The 27,689-nt window shown below is 46.7% G+C and overlaps 1 protein-coding gene across 1 annotated transcript; it reads left to right on the top strand.

Annotated features, from left to right (window-relative positions):
- The first annotated feature begins 5,784 nt into the window (after positions 1 to 5,784).
- Positions 5,785 to 27,606, top strand: LOC144509983 (chymotrypsin-like elastase family member 2A). The gene is made up of 8 exons (XM_078239059.1): positions 5,785 to 5,824; positions 7,801 to 7,889; positions 8,351 to 8,448; positions 11,486 to 11,614; positions 15,671 to 15,807; positions 20,046 to 20,191; positions 20,278 to 20,427; positions 27,589 to 27,606. Exons 1-8 carry the CDS (start codon positions 5,785 to 5,787, stop codon positions 27,604 to 27,606), a joined length of 807 nt encoding a protein of 268 aa, XP_078095185.1.
- Positions 27,607 to 27,689: the final 83 nt, after the last annotated feature.

Raw genomic sequence — 27,689 nt, forward strand, 5'->3', positions numbered from 1 at the left:
AGTGTCTGCAGCTCGGCCTCCAGCTCGAAGACTCTGAGACAAAGCTCCACAAGGACACTTGCTACAGATGTGTTTGCCCTGAATCACACAGATACCCCAGAGCTCTTATGTTCTCAGTCGTGCCATCCTTATTATGTGTTTATTAATTTATTTTATACTACTCCCAATATGAGATCTTGGGTAGCATCCCTGGCCCTGCGCCAGAAGCTCCGGGTTTGAATCCCACCCCAGGACTTGATGAGGAAGGTGCATTCATAATGAGGCCAAACAGGTGGAGTGCCAATGTATAACATCCTTCCCATACACCAATGGCAGCTAGTAAGAGTGGGAGAGACTCCTGGCTAGCCATGCTTGATGACGAGTGCGCCCCTCAAGCTTTGACAAAAGGTCTCAACGGCAGCTCTTTTCTCTCCTTATAGATACTGCCGGACCGGCTGAGATTTTCCTGCGTTTTCTCTTTGGCCCCTCAAGCTATAAGCCTCTGGGGCCAAACTAGCAACATGTTCCAGGATAAATCTCTTTGGTTTTTGATTTGAATTATTATTGTCACATGTATTAGTACACAGTGAAAAGTATTGTTTCTTGCGTGCTCTACAGACAAAGTATACCGTTCATAGAGAAGGAAAGGAGAGGGTGCGGAATGTAGTGTTACAGTCATAGCTAGAGTAGCTTAATATCGCTATGAGAAGAGGAAAGCTTGCCTTGTGTGCTACTAAGTGCAGGAAGAGAACCAACAACTACTCCTACTAATTTATTACCACTAGTAAAGTTACTAATATGAATAAAACATGACAATTATCAATAAATTATACTTGTTTTGAAAGATAAAGGAGCAAAATACTCACCAATTAATCATTTATCTCCTATAGCATCACTTTATAAAATTAATTTACGGGATGTGGGCGTTACTGGCTAGGCCAGCATTTATTGCCCATCCCTAACTGCCCTTGAGAAGATGGTAATACCTTGAGAAGATGGTAGTACCTTGAGGTGTAGGTACACCCACACTGCTGCTAGGGAGGAGGGGGTTCCAGGATTTTGACCTCAGTGACAATGAAGGAACGGCGATATATTTCCAGGTCAGGGTGGTGAGTGGCTTGGAGGGGAACCTACATGTGATGGTGTTCCCAGGTATCTGCTGCTCTTGTCCTTATCGGTAGTCGTGGTCATGGATTTGGAAGGTGCTGCCTAAGGAATCTAAATGCTGTTGGAGCACAGACTGGACTGGACTTGACTGGACCAGACAGCTCTTTTAGCCACTTGCTGCGGGGCTCTCCTTCTCGTTGCCTCGCGTACCCTTTCATCAGGTCTGTCAACACCGAGGGATTGGTGCCAAAGTTGGGAGAATTGTCTCTCAATTTAGTCAAGCAACAGTCTAACATAGCAATACATATCTGCCTCTATCCCAGATTTGTTCAACACCTAAGTGGGGCACATTGATGTAGAGTCATGGAGGCTTGGCCCACTTGTACTCAACATTAACTCATGAACTCGCATGACTTTGGGTAAATCATGGGCAAGGAAACCAGCTGATCGCCACCTACTGCCCTCCACATTGAACACAACTTGATGGCAACACTGAGGGTAGCAAGGGCATGGAATAAGTGCTTGTGTGTGTATGTGGGTTCACTATTCATTCCAGTGGCTCAGTGAAGTGATGGCGCCTGCTACAAGTGTAGCAGATGGAGATGAAGCTTTGTCCTGCTCATATTCTGGCACACGAAGGGAGAAAATAAATGAGAAAGGTTAGAATGGTTTCCCAAGCATTGCGGCTCACATCTCTACAGTCGAGGGAGTGGCATTGAGGACTTCATGTCAATTAATGTGTTTAAGAATGACGATCAGAACCCCTTAATCAGCGCAGAGCATTCTTAGAAGTTGTGGCCATCTCCTCATATCCTACCTGCTCTGGTAAGTACATAAGGGCGGCATGGTGGCACAGTGGTTAGCATTGCTGCCTCACAGCACCAGGGTCCCAGGTTTAATTCTGGCCTTGGGTCTGTGTGGAGTTCGCACGTTCTCCCCGTTTCTGCGTGGGTTTCCTCTGGTTGCTCCGGTTTCCTCCCACAGTCGAAAGATGTGCAAGTTAGGTTGATTGGCCATGCTAAATTGACTCTAGTGTCAGGGGTATTAGCATGGGTAAATGAAGGTTATGGGAATAGGGCCTAGTGGGATTGTGGTCAGTGCAGACTCGATGGGCCAAATGGCCTCCTTCTGTACTGTAGGGATTCTATGATTCTATTAAGCTTCTTCCTGAATTGAGAGACGGTACCAGGGGTGATGGAATTTGGGGGTACAGCTCTGGCCAACTCTCATTGACTCCAAACCATTCCATGGGTGTCTTCTGTCTTTCAATTCCAAATGTCCTGTCCCTGCGCTGTTGCTGTTCTCCAGAGAAATTTACAGCACTGGGAACCCACCCAAATTACACAAGTCATCCTGACACTGGAAACCTCAGGAGTTGTGTCATCGGGTGAGCAGACATCCTTATCCCGCCACACCTCTGATGGAAACCCTTCCCTGTGGATAATCTAAACTATGATTTTATAAACACATACTGGCAGCTAAAGAGTTATCAGTATAGCTTTCACTTTAACACCTAGCTATCACTTGACACCTACCAACCTAATCTACCAACCTAATCTGATTACAGAAGGAGGCCATTCGGACCATCAAACCTGCACCAGCAACAATCCCACTCAGGCCCTATCCCCATATTTATATTTACCCTGCTAATCCCCCTGACATTAAGGGGCAATTGAGCATGGCCAATCCACCTAATCTGCACATCTTTGGAGTGTGGGAGGAAACCGGAGCACCCGGAGGAAACCCACGCAGACACAGGAAAAAGGTGCAAACTCCACACAGACAGTGACCCAAGGCCGGAATTGAACCCAGGTCCCTGGCGCTGAAAAGTTATACGAGCTAGCTCAGTGCTAAATGTCAATTCTTAGTAAAGCATTGCTTGAAATCTTGGAAGCTGTGCAAAAGTGAATTGTTTCTTGAGAGTTTAAAATGGCCCTCTCTGCTAAATGAGAAATGGCATACGCCAACTTTTAAATATTTATGACATTGAGGAATATTTTTAAAGGGATCTGTTGTGACGTCCCTACAGCTACATGTTTCTGACGGAACCCACATTCTCACACTTGAAGTTGATCTTATCCCAGCAATGGGCCTTTGGGTATAAGTCACTGCTTTTGGAAGAGGGAAATAGTGTATTGTCTAAAATTAAACAGCCCTATAGTTGTGAAATGTGCTTTTGAAGATTTAGGCAAGGGAACGTGAGAGTAGGATTGCTATTTAAATTTTTTTCCCTCAGAACTGTCAATGTCCAATCCCACCACAGTTGTCCGCACATACATGATGGGCATCTCATTCCATTGTTCAATGCAAAAACAAATTCAGTGGTACTCCATCAATACTCTCTCTCTCTACCTTTCCGCACCCTGATGGTGCATAGGTCAGACCTTTCTCTGTTTCTTTAGCTAATGATTCCTGGAACAGGTCACTAGTCTGTTGCCAGATGCTTATATCTTGAGGGGCACTACACCACATCAAGCATAGCCACACTCACACACTCTCTCTTTCTCCCTCAGGGGCAATTTAGCATGGCCGATCCAGCTAACCTGCACATAGAGTCATAGAGGGTTACAGCATGGAAACAGGCCCTTCAGCCCAACTTGTCCATGCCACCCTTTCTTTTTTAAAACCACTAAGCTAATCCCAATTGCCCGCATTTGGCCCATATCCCTCTATACCCATCGTACCCATGTTACTGTCTAAATGCTTTTTTAAAAGAAAAAATTGTACCCGCCTCTACTACTACCTCTGGCAGCTTATTCCAGACATTCACCACTCTCTGTGTGAAAAAATTGCCCCTCTGGACACTTTTGTATCACTCCCCTCTCACCTTAAACCTATGCCCTCTAGTTTTAGACTCCCTGACCTTTGGGAAAAGATATTGACTATCTAGCTGATCTGTGCCCCTCATTGGACTGTGGGAGGAAACTGGATGAAGTGTATCCCAGGACATTATGGGAGGCTAGGGAGGAAATTGTGCATCCCCTAGCAGAGATATTTGAATCATCGACAGCCACAGATGAGGTACCTGAAGATTGTAGGGTGGCAAATGTTGTGCCTTTGTTTAAAAGTCATAAAATCTTACAGTGCAGAAGGAGGCCATTTGGCCCATCGAGCCTGCACTGACCACAATCCCACCCAGGCCCCATCCCCATTTACCCACATTTACCCTAACTAGTCCCTCCAACACTAAGGGGCAATTTAGCACGGCCAATCCACCTCACCTGCACATCATTGGACTGTGGGAGGAAACTGGAGCACCCGGAGGAAACCCACGCAGACATGGGGAGAATGTGCAAACTCCACACAGACAGTCACCCAAGGCCAGAATTGAACCCGGGTCCCTGGTGGCAGTGCTTATTTTCATTAGTTCATGGGACATGGCTGGGCCAGCGTTTATTGCCCATCCCTAATTGCCCTTAAGGGTCAGTTAAGAGTCAACCACATTGCTGTGGCTCTGGAATCACATGTTGGCCAGACCAGGTGAGGATGGCAGACTTCCTTCCCCAAAGGACATTAGTGAACCAGATGGGTTTTTCCAACAATCGACAATGGTTTTCATGGTCATCAGTAGATTCTTAATTCCAGATATTTTTTACTGAATTCAAATTCCACAATCTACCATGGCGGGATTCGAACCTGGGTCCCCAGAACATTACTCTGCGTCTCTGGATTATTAGTCCAGTGACAATACCACTTTGCCACCGCCTCCCTAACACTGTGCCACTGTGCCGCCCGTGACATTAATGTCACAAAATAGGACAATGGACAGACATATTGTCACCAAAATAAAAGCAAAATACCGCGGATGCTGGAATCTGAAACAAAAACAGAAACTCTTGGAAAGTTTCACACATTCTAATCGTTTAATGGACACTTTCAGCATCTTTCTTAGCCTTCATCATCATTTACATTTCATTTGTCCAATCACAGCACCACCCTCCCCCCACAGTATAATAGTATAAATCTCTTCTGATTTTCTTTGCTCTTAGCTCTGATGAGGAACCATCCAGACGCGAAACGTTGGCTCTATTCTCTCTCTTACCTGATGAAGGGACAGCGCTCCAAAAGCTAGTGGCTTCTGCTCCCAAATAAACCTGTTGGCCTTTAACCTGGTGTTGTGAGATTTCTTACTCTATTCTCTCTCCACAGGGGCTATCAGTCAGACCTACTGAGATTTTCCAGCATTTTCTGTTTCTGTGTGTGATATTTTCACCAAATCCTGGGTCCCTGGTGCTGTGAGGTAGCAGCGCTAACCACCGCAGCACCATGACACCCATCCATTAACACCACAGAGAGGATTCTACAATTGTCCATAGAACGCACACACCACAGGAATGGGGAAAGAAAAGCCCTGTCGGAAGAAACAGACCTTGACTTCAAGCATCTCTGTTTTCTTCTCTTCTGTCGAAGATGTTGAATCCCACAGGGGCACACTTCATGGTTGCTGGCAGCTATCCATCGGTCATTCTTCATGTTTTTTTCCTTCAAAGCCATGGGAATTCTGTGACTGTATCGATGCCGGAGCTTATCGAAGATAAAGGAGAAAAATTGCCAAATCAATAGATATTTTACAAGGACACAAGCTCTTATTTCCCACAATTAAGGTTGAAAGGGTTGTTACATGCTGAAGCGATAACTCCTCTTCAGGTATAAATAAAGTCAGTAGAGTGCGTACAGAGACCTCAGTCATCTGCAAACATGATACGTTTTGTCTTGGCTGCTTTTCTTGTCGCAACCGGTAAGCACCTATTTCATTCCTTCAGCTTTTTCTCTTCCTTCCTCCTCCTCAGGTTTGAGGGATTCCTTTAAATACAGCATGCAATGGACATGATCCTGTATCTAAGGAAGGATGTGCTGGCCTTTGAGAGGATCCAGAGGAGATTCAAGAGAATGATCCCGGGAATGAAAGGCTTTATGTAAGAGGAGTGTTTCAGGGCTCTGGATCTGTGCTCGATGGAGTCTAGAAGGATGAGGGGGGATCTCATTGAAACTTACAGAATACTGAAAGGCCTGGATAGAGTGTGCATGGGGAAGATGTTTCCATTAGTAGGTGAGACTAGGATCCGAGAGCACAGCCTCAGAATAAAGGCACGACCTTTAGAACCAAGATGAGGAGGAATTTCTTCAGCCAGAGGAATTCAGTGCCACAGAAGGCCGCCGAGGCCAGGTCATTAAGTATATTTAAGACAGAGATAGATACGTTCTTGATTGGTAAGGGGATCAAAGATTACGGCAAAAAGGCAGGAGAATGGGGTTGAGAGGCATATCAGCCATGATCGAGTGGTGGAGCAGAATCAATGCTCCTATATCTTATGGCCTTATGGATAGCTCTCTAGCAGCTCCAATTGGCCAATGGCAGCAATTGGGAAGTAGAATGAACCACCATACCTCAGCTTCATCAAACAGGTCAAAGGGTAAAAGATCAAGTTAGCCCAGGTATCGTCACAAACTATCAATGAGAATAACATGAGAACACCAGAAGTAGGAAGAGGAGTAGGCCATTCAGCCCCTTGAACCTGCTACGCTATTCCATAAGATCATGGCTGCTCCGATCATGGCCTCAACTGTACTTCTCTGCCTGCCCCCCACATAACCCATCTTGTTGCCTGCCCTCGATGACCCTTGAGCCCCTTTTTGATCAAAACTCTATCTAACTCAGCCTTAAATATATTCAGTGACGAGGCTACCACTGCTCTCTGGGGAAGAGATTTCCACAGACTAATAACCCTCTGAGACGAAAAAAATATTCCTCTCATCTCAATCTTAACTGCCAGCTGTCTAATTTCTAAACCGGGTCCCCCACAGTTCTCGCAGAGATGGACAAACAGTTTCAAAAGTTAATTATAGGTCTGATAGACCACGTTCTTTAAAAATAGCCCTGTTGATTGTTATAAAAATCATGCCTGACTCATTTATCCCGATGACTTGACGGGTAAATACACTATACATTATGGCATTGAATCACAGTGGGCTGGTTGGTTTGAAACTGGGTTGTGCTAGACCAGCTGGGCTGCCACATTGAATCTCAATACCTTTGTACAAGATGACATGGTGGCACAGTGGTTAGCACTGCTGCCTCACAGCGCCAGGGATCTGGGTTCAATTCCCGGCTTGGGTCACTGTCTGTGCGGAGTCTGCACGTTCTCCCCGTGTCTGTGCGGGTTTCCTCCGGGTGCTCCAGTTTCCTCCCACACTCCAAAGATGTGCATGTTAGGTTGATTGGTTATGCTAAATTGCCCCTTAGTGTCCTGGGATGTGTATGTTAGAGGGGTTAGCAGGGTAAATATGTGGGGTTTCAGGAATAGGGCCTGGATTGTTGTTGGTGCAGACTCGATGGGCCGAATGGCCTCCTTCTGCACTGTAGGGTTTAGAATCCCTACAATGCAGAAGAAGACCATATGGCCCATCGATGCTGCACTGACCACAATCCTATCCCCATAACCCCAGGTATTTTCCCTTCTAACCCCCTGACACTAAGGGGCAATTTAGTAAGGCCAATCCACCTAAGCTGCACATCTTTGGTGTGTGGGAGGAAACCGGAGCCCCTGGAGGAAACCCATGCAGACACGGGAAGAATGTGCAAACTCCACACAGTCACCCGAGACTGAGGCAGCGGCGCTAACCACTGTGCCACCATTTTTATGAAGATAGGAAGTGAAGAACTGGGACAATGTTAGAAATGTGAATTATTTGAAGTACTGTTTTGTTTTCCAGTCTATGGCTGTGGGTCCCCTACCTACCAACCTATACTCTCCAGGGTTGTAGGAGGTGTGGATGCAAGACCGAACAGCTGGCCATGGCAGGTACGTAAACTCCTAATACCAAACTGTCTTCACATTTAAAGCCTTTAATATTCCAAATAGTAAAGAATGTGGGCTGAATAATATATGACCAGGGGCCGGGGGGTCGGAATTGAGGGTTATACGGATAAGGCGGGAAAGTGGAGTTTAGGATGATCACACCATATCAGTCATGATCTCATTGAATGGTAGAGAAGACCCGACGGGCTGAATGACCTACTTCTCCTCCGACACCTTTTGGATGACCTCAGGGATACAGAACTCGAAGCAACGTTTCTCTGCTAGAATATTGGGTGGAATTTACCCATCCTGTCAGCCACGGGAATCGTAGCAGGAGGGACAGAAAATTCAGCGGACTATGCAAAGGTCCGCTGACCCCGGGCAGGAATTTCTGGCCTTGGGGCGGGTGCGGCCGGAAAGTTCCATCCATTGTTTTTAAAGCTCAACATCTGAATTCCTTGCAGATCTCTCTCCAAGTCGCGAGGGAAGGTAACTGGTTTCACACTTGCGGGGGAACATTGATTGATCCGAGATGGGTTATGACAGCTGCACATTGCATTAAGTAAGTCACTGGTTTATTTAAAAATGAATATTAATACATTTTATCTTTTTGTGAAATTAGTATCATTTAAAGTCAGATTGTTGTGATATTTTCCCATTGTAGGCTGCATCGAGTACTGCATCAGCAGTACATACACTATACACCACTTACAGGATACTGCGAGGCCTGGATAGAGTGGACGTGGAGAGGATGTTTCCACTAGTGGGGAAAACTAGAATCAGAGGGCACAACCTCAGGCTAAAGGGACGATCCTTTAAAACAGAGATGAGGAGGAATTTCTTCAGCCAGAGAGTGGTGAATCTGTGGGACTCTTTGCCGCAGAAGGCTGTGGAGGCCAGGTCATTGAGTGCCTTTAAGACAGAGATAGATAGGTTCTTGATTGATAAGGGGATCAGGGGTTATGGGGAAAAGGCAGGAGAATGGGGATGAGAAAAATATCAGCCATGATTGAATGGCGGAGCAGACTCGATGGGCCGAGTGGCCTAATTCTGTTCCTCTGTCCGATGATCTTATGGTCTTACGCCCTTAAAAAGCTCTCCTAGCCTGACCCAACTCTACCTGTTGCAGCGCTTTGCATTTTTTTGTCATTGCCATTCTGCCTGAGCAATATCTCCAGATCATAGAATGCCTGCAGTGCAGAAGAGGCCATTTGGCCCATCGAGTCTGCACCGACTCTCCAGCAGAGCATCTTACACAGGCCCTCTCCCCCGCCCTTTCCCCATTACCCCACACATTTCCCATGGCTAATCCATGTATACATCTTTTAACTGTGGGAGGAAACTGGAGCACCTGGAGGAAACCCATGCAGACACGGGGAAGATCTCTGACACTGTGAGACAGCAGTGCCAACCACAGTGCCATCGTGCTGCCCCTAGTTCATCAACCATTCAGCAACTGGTTGAGAAGGACAACACTTGCTTTACATTAGGGCTGCAATGGACAATCCCTGTAACATATCCCAGTTAAACAATCTCAGGTTGAGCCCATATCCCATTTTTAGTGCGCCACCCTTTGGCCGAAATTTCAAACCACCCCCCCACCTCCCTCCCCCACCCCCACACCAACTGTGGCGACTTGCCATTATCCGTTGACGGGAACTTCGAGTTCTGCCAAAGTCTATGGTGCTTGACATGGTCCACCCTCCCTGCTGCTGGGGAACTCATGGCAGGGGTCGACTTTCGGCGGGACTGGAAGATCCTGCCGGTGGGAAGGGCAGGAAAATTCCACCCTCCGTCTCAAATATAAACACCATCTTTTTCCCAGCCACAATTCCAGTTACCAGTGGAAGCCCTCACCTCACCAAACTGGACTGAAATATTTAATTCCATATGTAAGGATGGACTTACTCACTTTAGAAGGAGGCTCACTAAACTAGGTTTCGTGGATGAGGGGATTGTCTGATGAGGAGAAATTGAGTAGACCAGGCCTGTATTCCATGGTGTTTAGAAAGCTGAAAGGTGATCTAATTGAAATATATAGAATTTTTGAGGAGCTTGACATGGTAGATGCTGAGTCATTGTTTCCATTGGATCTGAATCATGGGGCGACTGTTTCAGAATAAAGAGTTGGCCATTTAAACTGAGATGAGGGGAAATTTCTTCACTCAAACGTTTGGAGCCTTCAAATTTCTCGACCCTGGGATGCTGTGGTTGCTCAGCCATTGAGTATAGTCAAGGTAGAACTCGAACATATGAACAAGGAGTAAGAGTAGACCATTCAGCCCCTTGAGCCTCTACTGCCATTTAACAAGATCATAGCTGATCTGAAAGTAACCTCTGCTAAAAATTTCCAGCTATTCATGCCGGCAGGATCTTCCAGTCCTGCCAATGACACTCCCCCTCTGTGGGTTTCACAGCTGTGAGGGGTGTGTTCAACAGGAAATCCCATTGACAGTGGCGGGACCAGATGATCCCACTGCCGGCCAATGGCGGGCCAATTCCTGCAACCACAAAACATGTGCAGATTGCACTGTAAATCCCGCCCCTCAAATTTGCATTTCCCCCTATCCCCCGATAACCTTTCACTCCCCTGCTTAACAAGAATCTATCCACCTCTGTCTTAAAAACGTTCAGAGTCTCTGCTTCCACCACCTTTTCAGAACGAGAGACACAAAGATTCGTGAGAAAGAATTACACCTCATCTCCATTTTAAATGGCCTCCTATTTTGAAACAATGGCCTCTAGTACTAGATTCTCCCACAAGAGGAAACATCCTTGGGTAGCACAGTGGTTAGCACTGCTGCCTCACAGCTCCAGGGACCCGGGTTCGATTCCCAACTTGGGTCACTGTCTGTGTGGAGTTTGCACATTCTCCCCATGTCCACGTGGGTTTCCTCCGGGTGCTCCGGTTTCCTCCCACAGTCCAAAGGACATGCTAAATTGCCCCTTAGTTCCCCAGGGTGTGATAGGTTAGAGGAATTAGCGGGGTAACTAAGCGGGGATAGGGCCTGGGTGGTATTGTTGTCGGTGCAGGCTCGATGGGGCCGAGTGGCCTCCTTCTGCACTGTAGGGCTTCTATGATCCTCTCCACATCCACCCTGTCAAGACCCCTCAGGATCTTATATGTTTCAATCAAGTTGCCTCTTACTCTTCTAAACTCCATTGGATGCAAGCCTAACTTGTCCAGCCTTTCCTCATTAGACAACACACCCATTCCTAGTATTAGTCCGGCAAACCTTCTCTGAACTGCTTCCAATGTATTTTACATCGTTCCTTAGATAAGGTGATCAATACCTGATAGAGTTTTGGGTACTAGGATAATTAAGGGATATGGAGATAGAGCAGAAAGATGGAGTTGGGACAGGAGATCAGCCATGATCTATTTGAATGGTGAAGCAGGCTCAACGGGACAAATGGTCTACTCCAGCTCCTGTTTCACATGTTCCATGTTCCTTCCTGGTGATGAAAGATGGTGTCTAATCTACAGCCCCATCCTCTCCCTACTTGAAGTCAGTTAACAAGTATGCGGGTTTCTATTTCACATTATGACACGTTCTGAAGCCTTTCATTATTTTAACAATCTTTGTTTTTACTAACAGCAGGAAGAATACCTACAGAGTGGCACTTGGCAAGCAAGTCCTTACAGCCAATGAACCAGGGTCCTTCTTCGCTGATGTTGAGAAGACCATCCGCCATGAGAAGTTCAGCATGATCTTTGCTGCCAATGGGTTAGTATAAAAAAGAAAACTGGATTAAATGAAAGGTTTCTTCTCTTCTTACAAAACTGCAAAGCTGGTCACATTTCAGATTTGCACTTAGACAGGGTGAGTATTTCGATTCTTTCTTACTTTGGAAGGCACTTCAGCTAAGGTAGATTCCAGTGCCACCACCACACCCCCCCAAACAATTAACTTTCCAGCAGTGATCAGGAGTGAGAATCCTGGCTGGATGGCACAATGGTTAGTGAAGCGCTATCAATTAGGCAAAAGACTACTTGTGTGCCAATACAACTGTAGGCTTTTATTCATTGCAGAACTAGGAGCGCATCCTAACAGATAACCGACCCGAATTGAACAAGGGGGAGGAAACAGCCACCTTTATACTAGGTGACAAGGGGAGGAGCCGGCAGGGGATGTTTCCAGGCATGACAAACACAACAACGGTGGTCCAGACAGGACAAAGGCGCAACTGTAGTCCACCACAGTTAGCACTGCTGTCACGCAGCACCAGAGACCCGGGTTCAATTCCAACCTCGGCTCACTGACTGTGTGGAGTTTGCATGTCTGCATGGGTTTCCTCCGGGTGCTCCGGTTTCCTCCCACATTCCAAAGATGTTTGCGGTTGATTGGCTATGGTAAATTGCCCCTTTTTGACAAGGGGATCAGCAGGGTAAATACGTAGGGTTGCGGGGATAGGGCTTGGGTGGGATTGCTGTCGGTGCAGACTCAATGGCCTCCTTCTGCGCTGTAGGGATTCTACGATTCAACGAATTTCTTTCCCCTCTTCTATATGAGGAGCAGGGTGGTCTAATGTTTAATCCAACTGCTACTCTGCAAAAATTGGCCAACTCAAGATGAAGGTGTTGCAACCTTGGCATTGGCTGGAAGATCTGTGCTTAGGAATCAAAATTGTGTCCATTTAGTACCACACCCCATTGTTCCTGTTAGATGTTTGGCCTCATCTGTAAAACAGGGTGTTAATTTAAGTCATAAATATTGTTAACTGTACCATAGGATTTTACACTGACATCTTGTGGAATATCTATTGACGTTGGGATGCCAGTCAGTGAATTGACGGCGAGGGGACTGAAGGTCCAATAAGTGAATCTTACTAAATGAAACAAAAAGCAAAGCAAACAAAGCCTATTTACAGAGTCCAAGAGAAATACATCCCACTAAAATCAGGAACAAACTAGTCAGTCATAGCGCACCATGGATGAATAAACGAGTAGGGACAATATTGAAACAGAAGATATTGAAACTGAGTACATAGACAACAAAGGAAAGGATAATAAAAGGAATGTGAATAGGTTAGGAAAGAAGCCAAAAGAAACACATTAGGAAGACAAAGAATAGCAAGGAATATGAAAAGAAACAATGATACATTCTGCTGACATAAAGCACAAGAAAAACTAACATCTTGTTAAGCCTTGGGGGTAAAAAACAGGAGGAGGAAGCTTCACAGATATCCCTATTCTCATTGATGGTAGAACCTGCCACATGCTAAGGCATTTGCGGCTATCTTTAGTCAGATGCGCTAAGCAGATGACCCTTCTCTGCCTCCTCAAGTTCTCATCCAATTTAGTTTACCCCCTGTAAGACACCGAGAAACAGCTGAGTGCACTCAATGAAGCCTTGACAATTGTTTGCACACTCCACCCCCTGAGCCTCTGACATGTCTGCAATCTCTGTGTCGTTATTGGAACAGCACAGTGGCATAGTAGTTAGCACTGCTGTCTCCCAGCACCAGGGACCCGGGTTCGATTCCCCGGTTTGGGTCACTGTCTGTGCAGAGTCTGCACGTTCTTCCCCGTGTCTGCGTGGGTTTCCTCCAGGTGCTCCGGTTTCCTCCCACAGTCCGAAAGATGTGCTGGTTAGGTGCATTGGCCGTGCTAAATTCTCCCTCAGCTAAAAATATAGTAAAGAGCAGTTGGTAAGGATGCCAAAAGAGAAGGTCATATTTGACAAACTTAATAAAATTCTCCATAGTAGTAACAGAAAGGGTGGACAAAGGTAATGTAGTAGATGTAATATATTTGGATTTTTAAAAACCGTACAGTAAACCCATGAATAAAGTCAGAATCTGTCAGGAGGCAAATTGCACAATGGCTAGCAAGCTGATTATAAAAGAGCGCAGGCATTAAAGGTGAGATTAGTAAATGGTGGGCACTGATGTTCAACAAGGATAATCATTAGGAGCCTTTTTATTCCCCATTTACATGAACTGTGTGAATTTGGGAGTAGGAAATACAATTTCAAAATTTATTGACAAGAAATCGGGGCGGAGTTAAGACCGAGAAGGGCTGCAACAAAATGCAAGAAGACATTAACTAAACTTGGAGAATGGACTTGCAATTGGCAAATAGGCTTTGCAGAGGCGATGTCCTAGTGGTATTATTGCTAGACTGTTAATCCAGAAACTCAGCTAATGTGCTGGGGGCCCGGGTTCGAATCCCGCGACAGCAGTTGGTGGAATTTGAATTCAATAAAAAAAATCTGGAATTAAGAATCTACTGATGGCCATGAAACCATTGTTGATTGTTGGAATAACCCATCTGGTTCACTAATGTCCTTGAGGAAAGGAAATCTGCCGTCTTTATCTGGTCTGGCCTACATGCGAGTCCAGAGCCACAGCAATATGGTTGACTCTCAACTGCCCTCTAAAATAGCCTAGCCAAGGGCAACTAGGGATGGGCAATAAATGCTGGCCAGCCAGCGACGCCCATGTCCCACAAATGAATGAAAAAAAAAGGTTCATTGAGATAATACACTTTTGGTAAACAATGAGGTCCTTTACTCCTTGAACAACAACTGTATAAAAGGGATTAGGGGAGCAGAGGGATGCAGTGGGGGTGCAGATATGCTGATCTTTACAAGCAGTGACACACATTAATATGGCCATAAGAAAAACAAACAAAGCATTGGGTTCATTCCTAGAAGGTCAAAATTAAAGCAGAGAATGTGTATGTTAAGTTTGTATAGAATATTGGGTCAATTGTACCTTGTCAGCTGTGAGCAACTTTGGTCTCCAAAAAGGATATCAAGGCACAGGGGAATGTGTAAAAAGTATTTGCGAGAATTATGGTAGAACTGAGGTTATACCTATCAGGAACGATGGAATAGTTTGGGTCTAGGGCATGTACTTGTGCTAGAATATTTTCCCATAGCTTTACAAACCAGCTTTGATGTCAGGTGTGGTTTGTTGATGCAGGTTCTTGGTCAGAAACATTTTTGTTGAATTTTATAGGTGGATGGGAGAGGTTGGAGGAGGGATGGAGTAGAGTTGGAGCGGTGATGCTGGAGCAGGGTGCTGGCCGATCGTTGGTGCTGACAACAGTTTGGGGTAGTGGAGCTGTTACAGCGTGGACTGAATGATACAGCTTTGATGGGTGTGCAGGAATAGAGAGGGCCCAATGTCTCCATACAGGGGGTCTCTGAAAGTGGCAGGAAAATTGTTACTTGATAGATTTGAAGGAGGATACGTTCTAAGGAGGAAAGGGGCAGCATGATGGCACAGTGGTTAGCACTGCTGCCTCACAGTGCCAAGGACCCGGGTTCAATTCCGGCCTCGGGTCACTGTCTGTGTGGAGCTTACACGTTTTCCCCGTGTCTGCGTGGGTTTCCTCCGGGTGCTCCAGTTTCCTCCCAGAGTCCAAAGATGTGCGGGGTAGGTAGATTGGCCATGATCAATGTGTGGGGTCATAGGGATAGGGTGGGGGAGTGGACCTAGGTAGGATGCTTTTTCGGAGGGTCAGTGCAGACTGGATGAGCTGAATGGCCTATTTTTGCACTGTAGGGATTCTGTTGGATTCGATGGTAAAAGCAGGGGAGTGAAATCTTCCAAAGAGCTGGCACAGATTTGATGGGCTGAATGTCCCCCTTGTGTGCTGTACATTTCTATGAAACACAAATAATCACATCACTAAATTAATTGGAAACAGACTAGAATGAGAAAAGTCAGTCAGACCCCTCAGAGCTCACACCATTGATAAAAAGCTCACTCCATCTGTACACTCCTCTCCACAACTGTTGATGCTCAATGCTCTTTTCCCTTTTTCTTCCCAGATATGACATCGCTCTCGTCAAGCTTACAGCACCAGTGGTTTTAGATGCCAAAATTGAGTTGGGTTGTATCCCTGCCCCAGGCACGCTTCTTCCCAATAACTTCAGTTGTTACATCACCGGTTGGGGCCTTCTGAAAGGTGAGTGAATCAAGATATAAAGAACTATTTAATGAGGCAGTGCTTCACAGCATTAGAGCACAATGATCTCATCTAAGGCCCCATGCATCCCACAAATCTTGGCAATCTGGCAAAGCCGAGGCCACACCTTGCTGTTTGCACTTTTAGTGTTAGTTCACTAGTTTTCCCACTAGTTTGTGGATCTGTTCTTCAATTCTTATCCTCCAACTGCTACTCTGCAAATGTTAGCCAATTCCCCAGGGACCACCGCATCAAACTTACACCTGGTTATTCTTAGTACCACATCCGATTGCATCTGTAAATCAACTTGAGGGCTTCATTTTGAGATGATTAGGCCATTAAGCGGCACAGTGGTTAGCACTGCCACTTCAGAGCGCCAGGGACCTGGGCTCAATTCCCAGCTTGGGTCACTGTCCATGTGGAGTCTGCACATTCTCCCTGTATCTGCGTGGGTTTCCTCCGGGTGCTCCGGTTTCCTCCCACAGTCCAAAGATGTGCGGGTTAGGTTGATTGACCATGCTAAATTGCCCCTTAGTGTCAGGGGGACTAGTAGGGTAAATGAGAGGGGTTACGGGGATAGGGATTGGGTGGGATTGTTGTTGGTGCGGGCTCGATGGACTGAATGGCCTCCTTCTGCACTGCAGGATTCTATGATTCTGCAGTGGATTGGCCAAGCTAAATTGCCCCTTAGTGTCAGGGGGATTAGTGGGGTAAATGCGTGGGGTTATGGTACGGGGATAGGGTCTGGGTGGGATTGTTGTTGGTGCGGGCTCGATGGGCTGAATAGCCTCCTCCTGCACTGTAGGGATTCTATGTTTTAAGTATGGTGAACTGTAACACAAGAGTTTTGCTGACACCATTGTGCCAATCAACAAATTGGAAGCAAGCAGGACTTATAGTCGAACAGGGTATAATTTACATCAAAACACAGAGAAGCAGCCTATTTACAAAGAGGATATGAAATATATCTGACTAAAAGGTGAAAATAAACTAGTCAGTAATAACACACCAGTGAAGAGTAAAGAAATAAAGTTAACAATGAAACTAAAGAAAGAGGCTTTCAAAGGAAGCGAAGGAGAAAAGCGAACATAAAAAATAGGTTTTGAAAGAAGCCAAAAACACAGTTTGAATTTTGTGGATCCGCAGTTTCAAAAGGGCTGTTACAAGCTTTGTTGCCACGCTAGTGAATAAACCCCAAATCAGCAAACTGATCAACAACGTGGGATGTGTACAAATTAATGGGAATTTTGACTCGAGCGTCATGGTCCATGAGGTAGCTTACACAGATCATAGTAAGAAGTCTCCCCACACCAGGTTAAAGTCCAACAGGCTAATTTGGAATCACGAGCTTTCGGGGCGCTGCTCCTTCATCAGGTGAGTGATACATTTTATTGAAATCCTGGTATGAAACGATAACATATTTTAAGAGATTATTTTTAATCCTACGCCGCTCACTCGTTCTATCTCGTAACAATGATCTTTATTATGTTATTTACACATTAATGGGACCTTAAGAGTGATCAGAGAACAGAAATAATTTACCTCATGGTATATAGGGATCTATCAAAAGGCCTTGAACGTGGAAAGCTGATGTAATCAATGTGCTTTAGATGAATTGATGTTACGGATCTCGGGTCTGCCAGAAGTATTCTCCTGTGTTCAGTGGCATTAGTCACTCCCAGGACATGCCTCAGTGTCTCTGACATTTGGAGTTAACTCACAATATCTAAACACACAGTAGTACGGTCTGGGAAATGCGACAATGACTTCATTACTTTTTTCTCTCCTTACAGATGCTGCCAGACCTGCTGAGATTTTCCAGCATTTTCTCTTTTGGTTTCAGATTCCAGCATCCGCAGTAATTTGCTTTTATCCAATGACTTCATGGGCCGAATTTTCCCGTGGGCTTTGGGACCTCGATGACAGGACCAAATATAGGGGGTCCCTAGCCCATACTTGCCAGCAGTGGGACCTCCTAATTGGTCACCTCTAGTTCCCCCATCCAATTAAGGACGGTGGGAGGACTGTTGATCTGCTGAACCAATCAGAGATCTGGCAGGTCCGAAGTCTCCACAGTGGAAAAGGTGGCGTTGACAAGGCACCTCCATATCAATACATCGAAAACTAAAAATTCAGGGGGTTTGGAGATCATAGAAACATAGAAACTAGAAGCAGGAATAGGCCATTCAGCCCTTCGAGCCTGTCCTACCATTCATTATGATCATGGCAGATCATTGAATTCAATATTCTGATTCCCTCCTTCCCCCGCACATCGCTTGATCCTTTCAGCCCCAAGAGTTATGTCGAATTTCTTTTTGAAATCACACAACTTTTTGGCCTCAACTACTTTCTGTGGTAGTGAATTCCACACATTCGCCTCCCTCCTGGGTGAAGAAATTTCTCCTAATCTCAGTTCTAAAACGCTTACCCCTTATCCTCAAACTATGATCCCTAGTTCTCGACTCCCCCACCACCGGGAACATTCTTTCTGTCTTTAACCCTGTTAGAATTTTATAAGTTTCTATGAGATCCCCTCCAACTCTTCTAAACTCCAATGATTACAATCCTAACCCAAACTTGCCACCCGAGGAATCAGGTTCAAGAGGCAACACCTCCCGGGGAGATCCAAGGACTGCCTTGCCATCCTACAGCCCCTCATGGACAATGGAACCCCCATGAAGCTGTGATTTCCCCACACAGCAGGTGGGCACCCTCTTATGAGCAAGATGCCAGCGGCCTCGCTGAATTGCCCCTAATTGGGGTCTTAATTATGCAACTTGGCTGCCCACCTCCTGCCCGCTGCTGGGAACCATTCCTGTCAGCAGGACAACAAGTGAGTTTTAAGGGGCGTCTGGACAAATACATGAATAGGATGGGAATAGAGAGATATGGTCCACGGAAGGGTAGGGGGTTTTATTTCAGATGGGCAGTATGGTCGGTGCAGGCTCAGAGGACCGAAGGGCCTGTTCCTGTGCTGTAATTTTCTTTGTTCTCTTTGTTCTAACATTGGGGAACTATCCCAGAGTGGCTCCCTGCTATTTTACCAGCTCCCCTGCCACCCTTACCTGGGGGCCAGTGTAATTCAATCCCATACAAGAGATCGGGAATCACAAAGAGATGTTAGAACTTTGTAGGACTGGAGGAGATGACAGAGATTTTGGGGGGATGCCATGTCTGTTACATGTGCCCTCACAGACACTTCTCCAAAGTTTCAGTTGGCAGTACGATAAATACCGGTACTCTGGAGAGAGCAGCAGGAAGAGCACCAGGAACCTTCAGTGTCTGGACAATAATCTGGCTGAGCTGTTTTGCCAACATATCTGGGAGTTGCACAATTTTTATTCCACTGACATCCTTCAGCCTATTATTCCTTATTACTCTCAGTCTTTGTTTTTGCTTGTTTATTCTGTGTCTCTTGTTGGGTTATTGGTCACCCTTGAGAAACACACACAAGTTACGGGTGATCCTATTTGCCGAGCGTTGGCAGGCTGAGCGGGGTGGTGTGGTGCATCATGACCAGGCCTTCATGTGATGTCCACACCGATGTTTTTTAATCGGTAGATTGAAATCATAGAAACCCTACAGTACAGAAAGAGGCCATTCGTCCCATCGAGTCTGCACCGACCACAATCCCACCCAGGCCCTACCCCCATACCCCTACATACTTTACCCACTAATCGCTCTAATCTACGCATCCCAGGACACTAAGGGGCAATTTTAGCATGGCCAATCAACCTTACCCGCACATCTTTGGACTGTGGGAGGAAACCGGAGCACCCGGAGGAAACCCACGCAGACACGAGGAGAATGTGCAAACTCCACACAGACAGTGACCCAAGCCGGGAATCGAACCCTGGTCCCTGGAGCTGTGAAGCAGCAGTGCTAACCACTGTGCTACCGTGCCAATTGGATTGGTGGGTGGTCCAAAGCAGCCATTTCTCTCCCCTTTCCCCAATCTGAGAAGGCAGAAGCCAGTTCAAGCATCTTCCTCTATCACCCATGCTGAGATTGGCAAACTCTGACTGACCCTAGCATCTCCCTGAGGTGGATTTACCAAAAATGTCATTTAACGTAATTATGAAGTCCTCGTCCCAATATCAGGTGTGTCCAAATTCTTGGATCTGGGAGAATGCAAATGGAGAACCCAACACATTAGTGCCTTTTGGGTAGTAACTGGAAAATTATTGTCCAATTCTCACCTACACTTCTCTGTAACAATTGAGTTTGTTTCCTTTCAGCTGGCGGTACTGTCTCTGACGTTCTACAACAAGCCCTTCTACCCATCGTTGATCATGCCACTTGCTCCAAGGCTGATTGGTGGGGATCGATAGCCAAGCAGTCGATGGTGTGCGCCGGTGGCGATGGAGTCGTCTCAGGATGCAATGTTAGTCGACCAATGCAAACTGCTCACGGGTTGTGTCATTTGAGACCTTCCGCGGCAACTAACCATTGTTTCTGCTCTCCATTCAGGGCGATTCTGGCGGACCCCTGAACTGCCAGAACGCTAACGGTGCCTGGGAAGTGCACGGCATAGTCAGCTTTGGGTCCTCTTTCTGCAGCCACAAGAAGAAGCCAACGGTCTTCACCCGTGTGTCTGCCTACAATGACTGGATTTCTGAGGTACCTAGCCAGAAATAATGATGGTTACTGAAGTCATGAATATTACTATCTCTTCGTATTGCTGAACCCCGCCACTCCTGTCAAACGCATCTGTTTTACATTGCTGGTGGCCTTTGAGAAGCTCACAATGCCTCAATTTTACAAATCCTATCCCTGTGTTTAAATCCAGCCCCTCCCCATCACTTTTCCTTCCCCAAAATCCTGCACCCCCAAATCTCTGTAATCTCCTCTAGGTCCTATAAGGTTCCAAGATCTTCCTCTTCCTCCAATTCCGATCTCTTGGCTATCCACCATTTTCACCACTGGTGGTTGTATCTTCAGCTGCCTAAGCCCTAAGCTCTGGAACTCCCGCCCTGAACCTTTCCATCTATCTCCCTCTCTTCCTTCAAGTCACTCCTATAAAAAGCCTACCTCGTTGACCAAGATTTTAGTCACCTATCCCAATAAATATCTTTACATTGCTCCATGTCTCATTTCATCTTATAACATTCTTACCAAGTGCAATTTTGCTCCATTAACGGCGCTATATAAATGAAAGTTGTTGTTGAGGGCTGGAAGCTACAGAGGAACATTGTAATGACCAAAGTCATAGAAGAATCTCCTAGTGCAGAAAGAGGCCACTTGGCCCATCAGGTCTACACGGATTACAATCCCATCTAGGCCCTATTCCCATAACTGCACTTTTCCACCCTGCTAATCCCCCTGAGACTAAGGGGCAATTCACTATGGCCAATCCACCTAACCGGCACATCTTTGGACTGTGGGAGGAACACAGTAAGAAGTCTCACAACACCAGGTTAAATTCCAATAGATTTATTTGGTAGCAAAATCCACTAGCTTTCGGAGCGCTGCCCCTTCATCAGGTGAGTGGGATTTCTGTTCACAACAGGGCATATAAAGACACAAATTCAATTTACAAAATAATGATTGGAATGCGAGTCTTTACAGGTAATCAAGTCTTAAAGGTACAGACAATGTGAGTGGAGAGAGCGTTAAGCACAGGTTAAAGAGACGTGTATTGTCTCCAGACAGGACAGTTAGTGAAATTTTGCAAGCCCAGGCAAGTGATTATGGGGGTTACAGATAGTGTGACATGAACCCAAGATCCCGGTTGAGGCCGTCCTCATGTGTGCGGAACTTGGCTATCAGTCTCTGCTCAGTGACTCTGCGCTGTCGTGTGTCGTGAAGGCCACCTTGGAGGACGCTTACCCGAAGATCAGAGGCCGAATGCCCATGACCGCTGAATTGTTCCCCAACAGGAAGAGAACACTCTTGCCTGGTAATTGTCGAGCAGTGTTCATTCATCCGTTGTCGTAGCGTCTGCATGGTCTCCCCAATGTACCATGCCTCGGGACATCCTTTCCTGCAGCGTATCAGGTGGACAACGTTGGCCGAGTTGCAAGCGTATGTACCGTGTACCTGGTGGATGGTGGTCTCACGTGAGATGATGGCATCCATGTCGATGATCTGGCACGTCTTGCAGAGGTTACTGTGGCAGGGTTGTGTGGTGTCGTGGTCACTTCCACAAACCCTAAGAGGCCAACAGCGAACACAATGAGACAGCCAATGAACCGGAACAGCCGACAGAGAGATCCGCAGTGCAGCAACCGAAGAGAAAAGAGTCGAATTGGACTCCTCCGGAAGGCCGCTGCCCTCGACTTGACATGTATGCCCAAGCCGTCAGGAGGTGCGTCAACACCAGATTCATCAGCCGCACTCACAAGACAGCCCCGAACATCACCCAAGCACAACGCAACGCCATCCGCACTCTCAAGACCAACCGCAACATTGTCATCAAACCAGCAGACAAAGGAGGGGCCATCGTCATACTGAACAGAACGGATTACTGCAAAGAAGTGTACCGACAACTGAACAACGGGGAACACTACAGACAGTTACCTGCAGATCCGACCAAAGAACACACCCATCAACTCAACAGACTGATCAAGACCTTTGATCCGGACCTTCAGAGCACCCTCCGTGCTCTCATCCCACGTACTCCCCGCGTTGGAGATCTCTACTGCCTCCCGAAGATACACAAGGCAAACACACCCGGCCATGCCATCGTATCGGGTAATGGGACCCTGTGCGAGAACCTCTCTGGCTATGTCAAGGGCATCCCGAAACCCATTGTACAAAGAACCCCCAGTTTTTGTCGCGACACTACGGACTTCCTACAGAAACTCAGCACACATGGAGCAGTTGAATCAGGAGCACTCCTCGTCACAATGGACGCCTCGGCACTCTACACCAGCATCCCCTACGACGATGGCATTGCTGCAACGGCCTCAGTACTCAACGCTGACAACTGCCAGTTTCCAGATGCAATGTTACAACTCATCCGCTTCATCCTGGACCACAATGTCTTCACCTTCAACAACCAGTTCTTCATCCAGACACACGGAACAGCCATGGGGACCAAATTCACGCCTCAATATGCCAACATCTTCATGCACAGGTTCGAATAAGACCTCTTCTCTGCACAGGACCTTCAACCGATGCTATACACTAGATACATTGATGACATTTTCTTCCTTTGGACTCATGGTGAACAATCACTGAAACAACAATATGGTGACATCAACAAGTTCCATCCCACCATCAGACTCACCATGGACTACTCTCCGGAATCGGTTGCATTCTTGGACACACGCATCTCCATTAAGGACGGTCACCTCAGCACCTCACTGTACCGCAAGCCCACGGATAACCTCACGATGCTCCACTTCTCCAGCTTCCACCCTAAACACGTTAAAGAAGCCATCCCCTACGGACAAGCCCTCCGTATACACAGGATCTGCTCAGATAAGGAGGATCGCAACAGACACCTCCAGACGCTGAAAGGTGCCCTCATAAGAACTCATCGATCAACAGTTCCCACGCGCCACAGCGAAAAACCGCACCAACCTCCTCAGAAGACAAACACGGGACATCGTGGACAGAGTACCCTTCGTCATTCAGTACTTCCCCGGAGTGGAGAAGCTATGACATCTTCTCCGGAGCCTTCAACATGTCATTGATGAAGACGAACATCTCGCCAAGGCCATCCCCACTTCTTGCCTTCAAACAACCGCACAACCTCAAACAGACCATTGTCCACAGCAAACTACCCAGCCTTCAGGAGAACAGTGACCACGACACCACACAACCCTGCCACAGCAACCTCTGCAAGATGTGCCAGATCATCGACACGGATGCCATCATCTCACGTGAGAACACCATCCATCGAGTTGCATGCTCTTGCAACTCGGCCAACGTTGTCTACCTTAATACGCTGCAAGAAAGGATGTCCCGAGGCATGGTACATTGGGGAGGCCATGCAGACGCTACGACAACGGATGAATGAACACCGCTCGACAATCACCAGGCAAGAGTGTTCTCTTCCTGTTGGGGAACACTTCAGCGGTCATGGGCATTCGGCCTCTGATCTTTGGGTAAGCGCCCTCCAAGGTGGCCTTCACGACACACAACAGCGCAGAGTCGCTGAGCAGATACTGATAGCCAAGTTCCGCACACGAGGACAGCCTCAACCGGGATCTTGGGTTCATGTCACACTATCTGTAACCCCCATAATGACTTGCCTGGGCTTGCAAAATCTCACTAACTGTCCTGTCTGGAGACAATACACATCTCTTTAACCTGTGCTTAACGCTCTCTCCACTCACATTGTCTGTACCTTTAAGACTTGATTAGCTGCAAAGACTCGCATTCCAATCATTATTCTGTAAATTGAGTTTGTGTCTTTATATGCCCTGTTTGTAAATAGAACTCCCACTCACCTGACAAAGGGGCAGCGCTCCGAACGCTAGTGGATTTTGCTACCAAATAAACCTGTTGGACTTTAACCTGGTGTTGTGAGACTTCTTACTGTGCTTACCCCAGCATCTCCACATCATGACTACTGTGGGAGGAAACCAGAGCAATTGAAAGAAACCCACGCAGACACAGGGAGAATGTGCAAACTCCACACAGACAGTGACCCGAGACCAGAATTGAACCGGGGACCTTGGCGCTGTGAGACAGCAGTGCTAACCACTGTGCCATCGTTTCCCTTGACCATGTGGTCAGGAAAACCAGTAACCAGGATCAGCTCCCGTTCTTCCCGGCTGGGTTTGGTGATAGGAGTGGAAAATCTTGCGAGAGGCCCAAATTGCGTTTTACGTCAGCGGGAAGTCACGCCATGATTGTCCCCTGCCGCCCCCTGCTGCCCCCTGCCAGTGACATAACAGGAATCCTAACGTTCAATGTTGGGAACACAATTATAATAAACATAGAACAGTACAGCACAGGAACAGGCCCTTCGGCCCACGATGTTGTGCTGAACATGACGCCAAATTAAACTCATTCTTTCTGCCTGTCTTTGCTCCATATCCCTTTATTCCTTGCATATTCATGTGCTTATCTAAAAGCCCCTTAAGCTTGAATCTGACAATCAGGTCTCTACACCTGATCAACCTCCCCCACCCCCCCTGTTAGATAATCCATTCATGTTTGTGTGAGGGTATGCTGAGTGAATTATCACTTGTTTCCCATGGCATGCATTTGGTGGGCAGACCTCCCAGAGGAGCTCAAATGGGTGCATCGCTCAGGGAATAGAGTGCCATGCTCAGGCGGGTAGTGCCAGGGGCAGTGCCCAGGGTTTCATAGGGGGATGGGGAGGGTGGTAGTGGTTCCATTTGAACTTCTGTGCACTGGGGTGGCCTTTAAAAATGGCACCCAGACCTTTAAAAAACAAAGCTGCTGGCGGGGCGGGCTCTGTTGTGGGGCCTGCCCCTTTAAGTTTTTGCACTACGTTCCTGACAATACGGCAGCGACAAGCCGGCTTCAGTGCCAGTGGCTTCAACGCCACGTTTCCTGCCCACTGCCACAATCTGTGAAAAAGATAAAATTCCACTCATAAAGTTCCACCCAGATGCCGCTCTGTGGGGTGAATGGACTAGCAGCAGGAGTGTGGGTGGGCTGTGGATAACCACAACATCACTGCTTACCCCCCCTCCTCCCCACAGTGCTGAATCGCAAATGGAGCAGATTTGTCACGGGTATTTATAGAGTTTAGTGGCACATTGAGACAGCCTGTGTCTGTGCCCATGTGATGCCAACTGCATGCTGTGGGGATACAAAATGATTTGGCCTTCATCTTTGGATGTTTCAGGAGACTATCAATGACCCTTGCTGTTAACTGGGAGGTCCCGCAAGCTCAAGTCATTGCCAGTGTCGGCTTGAGATGGGGATTCCTATCTCTCTGGGTCCATTCCAAGTTAGCCCATTCTTGCTTGTTAGGTGATATTGTGACGCATTGTGAACATCTGCTCCATAGAAGCTTCCTGGTAAAAGGTTCCAGGCTGCCTTGTAGTGGGAGTCATGATGTGGAGATGCCGACGTTGGACTGGGGTAAACACAGTAAGAAGTTTAACAACACCAGGTTAAAGTCCAACAGGTTTATTTGGTAGCAAAAGCCACACAAGCTTTCGGAGCTCCGAAAGCTTGTGTGGCTTTTGCTACCAAATAAACCTGTTGGACTTTAACCTGGTGTTGTTAAACTTCTTATTGTAGTGGGAGTCCATAGATTACCCATCGTACCATTGTAACAATGATGAATGTATAGTGTGAGGTGGGTTCCACAGTTAGAACAGTGGGAGTGGGATATCAAGTATCTTATCACTTGCAGTATTTACAAAATCTCAAGTGTTCTTATTATAATATTAAGACCATTAGAAAATCGCGTATCCAACTGTGGCAGAGACAATGGCCTGAATTCTCCAACCTCGCCCACGGCTGGGATTCTACAGTCCCGCTGCAGTGAATGAGGATTTGGCTGAGCACCAAATTCTCTGTTCTCGCTGGCAGCAGTAGCGGGGGCGTGCCGGGGGGGGTGTTCTAGACTGGAGAATTCCGGTCTCTATTCCTTCTTCCCCTAGCCTCAGTAGCCATTTTGGGCCATCAATTATGTCAAGTTCTTCTGGAGGTCATCAACCTGAAATGTTAACTCTGTCTCTCTCCCAACACATATTAATTATTCCTGTTCTCAAGAGTCATTACATAGAACTGTTTCAGAAGGAGGCCATTCAGCCTATTGAGTCCATGCTGGATTTCTACAGAGCAATCCAATCAATCCCACCCCTCTGCTCTGTTCCCATAGTCTTGCTATTTGAAGATTTGGTCATGTGCCCATAACCTGGCCATTCCAGCACCAATCCTATTTCCAGTGAGAGATTTGCCCAGAAATAAAATAGTGCAGCTGCTGGCAATCTGCAATAAAAACGGAAACATCCAGCAGGTCTGGCAGCATCTGTGGAGAGAGAAACAGAGTTAATGTTTCAGGTCAAGGACCTTCCACCAGAAGAGAGGTAACAGCTTTTAAGCAGGTAGAGAGGCTGGACAAGAGTGAGGAAGATCAAAAGAGAAGGTCTGTGATAGGGTGGAAGGCAGGGAGATTAAATAACAAAAGGGAAGATGGTGCGCTGTGAAAGGGATGATAATGGGCGAGAAAAAGGAGGGATTAGCTGAACAGGAGAAATTCAAAAGATCAGTTATTCCTGTCTGAGAAAAGAATGGGAGCAGACATTCCGATCTAAATTTTGCCAGCCTGTCAGTCACATCCATAGCTGCCAAGGAAAGTGCGTATCCACCTCTTGATCTAAGAATCTAAGGGTAACACAGTGGTTAGCACTGCTGCCTCACAGATCCAGGGAACCGGGTTCAATTCCGGCCTCGGGTCACTGTCTGTGTGGAGTTTGCACATTCTCCCCGTGTCTGCGTGGGTTTCCTCCGGGTGCTCCGGTTTCCTCCCACAGCCCAAAGATGTATAGGTGAGGTGGATTGGCTATGCTAAATTACCCCTTAGTGTCCAAAGATGTGTAGGTTAGGTGGATTGGCTATGCTAATTCACCCCTTAGTGTCTTAAGATGCGTAGGTTAGGTAGATTTGCCATGGCAAATTGCCCCTTAGTGTCAGGGAGACTAGCAAGGTAAATATGTGGGATTATGGGGTTCGAGCCTGGGCAGGGTTCTTGTCAGTGCAGGTTTGATGGGCCAAATGGCCTCCTTCTGTACTGTAGGAATTTTATTATTCAATGAATTTATTACTAACGACTGGGGTGAACGTTTGATAAACAAATTATTCTAAAAATATCATTCTAATGACAATTCTATTACTTTACAGAAAATGATGAACAACTAAAATGATTCACTCTGAGGCTTCAGATGATTGCAAACAGATGGAATTCACAAAATAAATATATTTCTGAAATTAACGCTGTTGTG

Source organism: Mustelus asterias, chromosome 22, assembly GCF_964213995.1.
Source record: "Mustelus asterias chromosome 22, sMusAst1.hap1.1, whole genome shotgun sequence".
NCBI lineage: Eukaryota > Metazoa > Chordata > Chondrichthyes > Carcharhiniformes > Triakidae > Mustelus > Mustelus asterias.